Consider the following 6,718-nt stretch of genomic DNA (forward strand, 5'->3'; position numbering starts at 1 on the left):
CAAGCTGCTGAGCCCCGGTGCGGGGTCGGGTGTGTTAAACGAGGGAATTTTAAGTTCTTTACCGGTATTCCCCAACAGTTACCGTGCACACCGACACGATTGTTAAAATTTTCTCCCCCCTCGCAGGAAATCTGCGGGCTGCAATCCCCCGCTCTCGTTTCTAAGGGATCTCCCCCCCCTGGCTAAAGGCTGGTCCCAACAGGGGTTTCAGCGCCTGCTCGCTCTCCGCGTGGCTGGGCGGGGATTATCCTGCTCCAGGGAGCACGGGCAGGGGTGCTGGTCCGGGTTTCCTGAGGGTCTGTGTTCGGGGGCAAAAGTTGCTTAAAAAAAAAAAAAAAAAAAAGAGAGAGAAGCTCTAAATTAAAAGTGTCGCAAATTAAGATTTCCCGAGAGCTTTGCACTCTGGCGCGGTATTAAAATATAGTCACAGTAAAATTCTAACTATCGTTTAATAAATGAATGAGAACTGATGATCTTACAGAGTGAAATGTGCAAAGTGAGATCCGTTCCAGCGTTTGCCTCTGTCTGTGAATTGTTGTGGCTGACTGGTCTGTATATGGGACGTTTCCAGCCAGGTTTGGAGATGGATTATACGACTCCTATATGAGGATAGACCAGATTAGGTACCAAGAGTCTACAAATGAAGAGCACAGCCCCTCAGGACTTCCTTCCCTGGGGAGATCTAATGTAAGTATTTTAAAGTTGTCTGGGTCTTCACTGAGTTGGGTTGTGTGGCAGTGAAAACTGTCGAGGAGTTCGTTATCTTCCTACAGAGAATAAATTTAAAAAGTGGGGTGTTGCGACTTTGTGGTAGTTTATTAACGTTCTTGCGTTTACTAAGCATGAAAATGATGTGGTGTTGTGTTCAGAGCAGAACTCACTAGGCAGCCTCAGAAATCCTATCTTACTGTCCTCAGCTCGTGTTTTAATCAAGAAAGTTATTTTACAAACGGTTCAAGTGTTCTGTCACCCTGTAGGTTGATAAGTGTGTAAATCCCCACGTGCTCTGCTTTGACTCTTGCACGTTTCCCTTTTAGTTTCCCTCATGAAAATTCCAAGAGATAAGTGCTTATGAACAGCAGAGGGATCAGTGTGGGTTTGCATAGCTGCCAAACATCTCGCAAAAAGTATCTTTCTCCTCTGAAAGCTTTGGCATTATCTACCACTTCTTTTCTTTATGGACTGAAGGTGTTAATGTGCTGCTTTGTGTTTCCTCAGCAGATGTGGAGTTAGGAGATCTTTGTGTTTAGCTGTACAGCCATCTGACCTTCCTATGGTTTGGAAATGTGTTTTGGCTCTTGCTGAATTCTGGAAGAAGTGAAGGAGCTTGAGCTTAAAAAAACCCACTCTCTAAAAAGTGAAAATATCACCTTGTGGGAATGTATTGTCACAGGTACTGAATTTGGGCTGTGCCCTTCACTGAGCAAACTCAGTAGCTTGGGCCTGTGGTTTCCCTTTGTGGCAGTATTGAGGGAGAGTGGATGAAATGTAGAGATTTGTTGAGTAGTAGAGTTTGAAGAGTAGTGGGTTGTTTGGGTTTTTTTTGCAGGGGGTGGGAACTCTTTAACTGCAGTGCTTAGGCTGTAGTGTAACTACAGCTCATAACTGAGCAGGAATTGGTAGAAGGGAACAGTTAGATACAATTATACCTCTATTAATATTTTGTTTCCCTGCTGTATCTTACTCTTCATCTGTATTTTGCCCATCAAGCCTGTTAACTTCTTAAGGCAAGATTGAGGATTATAAAATGCCTAGTTTTCCCGTGATGACACGTCAAACGATACGCCCTTAGTGGTATCTTGTGAATAGGAACAGAGATGAAGCCTGCAAGGATGAAAATCATGATGCTCCATTTTAATGGGAAAGTATCTGGAATTATGTGATACTTAGTTTCCCTCTTGCGAGATTTTTGTATTACAGTGTAATGTTACTTGAGAATTGAAGACTTCTGATGTCTGCAGCTGTCCTAAACGTCAAACGATACGCCCTTAGTGGTATCTTGTGAATAGGAACAGAGATGAAGCCTGCAAGGATGAAAATCATGATGCTCCATTTTAATGGGAAAGTATCTGGAATTATGTGATACTTAGTTTCCCTCTTGCGAGATTTTTGTATTACAGTGTAATGTTACTTGAGAATTGAAGACTTCTGATGTCTGCAGCTGTCCTTTCTTTTCGTCTTAGCTGTAAGAAAACGTAAATATCCCTGCTTTGAGAATACATGGGTTTAATTCAGTCTGTTTAATTCAGTATTCAGAAAATAACTGATGCACTTTTGCAAAACCAATTGTGGAGGAACTGGGTTAACTGTTTCCTTCTCAATTGAAATGAAGTTTTGTAAGTATGTGAAAATCTTCGACAGCGTGCCACTTCTCAGTCTAATTTCTTGGCTGCTAATAGCACTTCTATCAATAAAGCAAAACCCGTGCAGCCTGGGATTTGTAGAAGAAAGCTGTTGAGAGCAAGCTGATGTTACCCAGCAGTCATCTGACTCTAAGTGTAGCTCTTCTGAGTTCAAGTTAAGATGGATCTATATTTGTGTCTCGCAGTCATGTGGCGAATGATGTTGGTAGTCCTCTAGGAATGAACGTTTAGTCCTTACGAGTGAACAGCTGTCGAGTGGGGTGTGAGAAGCCGGAGCTTCTTCATTAAGAAATAGTTCCAGGAGAAATAGCAAGGCTGTCTGCAAAGGTGCAGTTGTGTCAGTTCTGAATCCCAGTGATAAAAAGCTGCTTCTGTTGTGTGTACAATTGCAACCCACAGAGGAGCAATATCAAATTTTGGTTACAAAGGTAAAAATAAGACTTTTACTGTAGAAGGACAGGCTGGTTTGGTTTTGCTCCCCCCGCCCCTCTCTCCTGCCCCTCCTGGAAAAATTCAGAAGATAAACAAGTGTGAACCTTGTTCTGTGCTTGTGTTCTCTGTTTGTTTGTAAACTCACTGTTTGAGGCTGCTGGACGGAATAGTCCTTTAGCCGGTTCTGAAGAGATGTGGCTCTTATCTCAGAGGTACAGCCACACTGAGAAAAAAAGTGTTTATTCTAAGTTTCCAGAGTTGGGCTGTGTGTTTTTGTGTAAGGCTGTCTGGAAAGGCGTGTCTCTTACAGTACCCTGCGTTTTTGGGTTGATAGGACGCAGAGTGGTGGAACTTGGTAGGATATATCCGACAGCCCCTAGTCACCACTGATAAGGACTGACTCCTGCAGGAAATGCCTGTTTTTTGGGGCTCGTGAGCAAGAACATTTCAAGGCAGCACCAACAAACAGACGCTTAAAAGAGACGTGTGTAGTTGTTTTTGGCGAGAACATTCGCTTCCCTTATTTTCTGACTGTGCCAAGATCTTGGATGGTATGTAACTAAAAAGGAATTTGGTTTTATTGCTGTGGGTCTGCAGGTTTATTTATATTTTTTGTTTGATTCCCGTGTAGTTATTTTGGTTTTCAGGGATTCGGTTTGGCATGTGTCTCAAATCTTTATTTTTAGATTAAAGGACAAAATGGAAAACAGATGTTGCTGCTCCAGGCATGGCTCCGTCAGTGTTGCGCGGGATAGGACACCTCTCTGCTGTCTGTCAGCACGGAGCCTCAGTGAGTCAGCAAGGGGAATAACCGCTGTTCGAGCAAGGAACTGAACCCCAGGGAGTTCCGCTTTTACTAAATTGTAAAAATGACAAGATTGACAAAGGTCACAGCGTTTCTCTCACCCTCTGTGTGTTCATCTCGAGTGTAAATGTTTTAATATATGTCAGTAAGAGGCAGTGGTTACAGCCTACTGTCAGCTAAGGTGGAGTAGGAGATATTCTTGATTAGTCAAAGCTTCCAAGCCTGTCTTAAGATAGTTGTACAGCTATCATGATTTCAAAGGGAGTTGTGGATATGATGGGCTTTTCCCCTTCAAAGAAAAAACTTTTTTTTTTTTTTTTTTAAGGTCCGGTTTATCTTGCTCTGTCATCCTTTTGCTCCTCGTTCAGCTCGGTTACACCAGCCCTGTGTCACCTGCTGTCGTGTCTTTGTCTCCTTTGCACACTTGTCTTTGCAGTATTCCTGGCGCTTCCCTGCACGTTCACGTTATGTTGCATGTTGCAGACAGGTGTGAGTTGCATCTGTCGCTGGTTGTGTGTGCTGCACCCACGTTTGCAGCTAAACATAGCTGTCCCCCGGCTGTTTGCTGACCACGTGCATACTAGTAGCGATAGGTATTGTGTCCTTGTCTGAGTGACTCGCTGGGTTTTACCCTCTATGGACTGACGAGTACCCTACCTTTCTGCAAGTTGCATTCTCTTTGTGTACCCTTGTGCTTGTAACTTGAGTTAGTTTAGGTCCAGCATTTTGTATTTGTTCCTAATAGAAATGCAAAACATGTTGGTGTTTGTGGGTTTTGTTTATGTGGAATTGATTTGGTTGTTAGTCTGTGCTTTAAAAGATAAAGTAAAGCTCTTTTTTTCTGTTTGTTTTTCTCTCTGTAGGTTTCTAGCAACAAGCTAGCAATGAAGGATCACCCTCTGACTGGAAGTCAGGTCAAAGTGGAGCAGTTATTTGAGGATTCTGGCAACAGAAGGAGCAGCACTATTCACTCTGCAGGAATTACTGGTTCAGAAAGATCTCTTCCTTCCCTGACAAAAGATAAAAGTATAGAGAGCATAAGCACTTCTAAAGGTGCTGGTAGTTCCTCAAAAGCACATAAAACCATTTCCCAAGCTCCAGAGCAAGCTGTCAAACAGTACAAACATCAGCTGTCTGCTTATGAGCAGCAAGAGATATTTAGTTTTTCCGAAATTTACTTTGTGGGTCCAGCTGCAAAAAAGAGACAAGGAGTAATTGGTGGCCCCAACAATGGAGGTTACGATGACGAGCAAGGCAGCTACATTCACGTGCCCCATGACCATCTTGCTTACCGGTATGAAGTGCTCAAAATCATCGGCAAGGGCAGTTTTGGACAAGTTGCTAAAGTCTACGATCACAAACTCCACCAGCACTTAGCCTTAAAGATGGTTCGCAATGAAAAGAGATTCCATCGCCAAGCAGCAGAAGAAATCCGGATCCTGGAGCATCTGAAGAAGCAGGATAAAACGGGCAGTATGAATGTTATTCACATGCTGGAAAGCTTCACCTTTCGGAACCACATCTGTATGACCTTTGAACTCTTGAGTATGAACCTGTATGAGCTGATTAAAAGAAATAAGTTTCAAGGCTTCAGTATCCAGCTGGTACGCAAGTTTGCTCACTCTATACTGCAGTGTTTGGATGCCCTTTATAGAAACAAAATCATCCACTGTGATTTGAAGCCAGAAAATATCCTCCTGAAACAGCAAGGGAGGAGTGGAATCAAGGTCATAGATTTTGGGTCCAGCTGTTTTGAGCACCAAAGAGTCTATACGTATATTCAGTCTCGATTTTATCGGGCGCCAGAGGTGATTCTGGGAAGTCGCTATGGGATGCCCATAGACATGTGGAGTTTTGGCTGTATTCTGGTGGAGCTATTGACTGGATACCCTCTTTTTCCCGGAGAGGATGAGGGAGACCAACTGGCTTGTATGATGGAACTTCTTGGGATGCCGCCTCAGAAGCTTTTGGATCAATCCAAGCGAGCCAAGAACTTCATCAACTCGAAGGGTCATCCTCGGTACTGCACTGTAACGACGCATGCAGATGGAAGAGTGACCCTTAACGGGAGTCGATCGCGCCGGGGTAAAATACGAGGCGCTCCGGGGAACAAAGACTGGGTGACAGCCCTGAAAGGCTGTGACGATCCCTTGTTTATAGAGTTCTTAAAAGAATGTCTCAGCTGGGATCCTTCCGCACGCATGACTCCAAGTCAAGCTTTAAGGCACCCTTGGATTTGTAAACGAACACCCAAACCACCCAGCACTGATAAAACCTCTACTAAACGGATTTCTAGCTACACGAGTTCTTTCACAGGATTAGGTTCCAAGTTGCCTCCCGTAGTGGGAGTCGCGAACAAGCTGAGGGCTAACTTAACATCCGACTCGAACGGCAGCATACCTCTGTGTACGGTGCTACCCAAACTGGTCAGCTAGTGCAGAACTGTGCATTTCCAGAATACATACCTTGTGTTTTCATTGTTTGTTAATAATGTGTAAGGAAGTTAAATGCAGAGGTTTTTAACGGATTGACTTTTTATTAGAGGCTAAATCTTGAACATGAAAGGTTCAGTGAAAATGTACACCTTTCAAGGGCTAACTTTTATCCCGTTGTTTCACTCGCGATGTGCGTGTGGCATTGTTGGGTAGGTCAGCTCAGCTGGTCAGGAAAATGACCGTTTGGTGGATGTGCTGTTTAATAATGCTGTTTTAGAAATCAAACTACTTCGTATCAGGACGGTTTAACAGATTCTTTTGCTTAAGGCAGCAAGGGAATATTTGCAGTTAATCCCCAAGTGAACTCTTTTTATTCTGGGGAGGGTTTTTACATCTCTTGTCAAAAGCACAAATGTGTTAATGTAATGCATTAGAAACTTACTTGCAAATTGCTAACTTATGTTTGAGGAATTTTATTTCTCTGCACTGCTTTTCCCTTATCTATCCTGACTGAGATTTTAAAAAATACACCAAAGGAATATTGGTGTTGGAATTTTATCATCTGAATTTATTATTTTTTCTCAAAGAAGCATAGGAATGCCATGGGATAAATGAAACTACTAACTTCTGTAAACTTGCTGTTTCCCTTCAAAGTCTATGGAAAGCTGGTAAGGGAATCCAAG

At 43.1% G+C, this 6,718-nt stretch overlaps 1 protein-coding gene across 1 annotated transcript; it reads left to right on the forward strand.

Moving 5' to 3' along the window:
* Window positions 1-571: 571 nt before the first annotated feature.
* On the forward strand, window positions 572-6,035 carry DYRK3 (dual-specificity tyrosine-(Y)-phosphorylation regulated kinase 3; the record flags this gene model as incomplete). The annotated part of the gene is made up of 2 exons (XM_010082097.1): window positions 572-687; window positions 4,464-6,035. Coding segments are annotated over 2 exons (1,688 nt in total), but the record flags the coding sequence as incomplete, so codon positions are not given.
* Between the last annotated feature and the right edge of the window lie 683 nt (window positions 6,036-6,718).

This window comes from Pterocles gutturalis, unplaced genomic scaffold (genome assembly GCF_000699245.1).
Source record: "Pterocles gutturalis isolate BGI_N339 unplaced genomic scaffold, ASM69924v1 scaffold14659, whole genome shotgun sequence".
Classification (NCBI taxonomy): Eukaryota; Metazoa; Chordata; class Aves; order Pterocliformes; family Pteroclidae; genus Pterocles; species Pterocles gutturalis.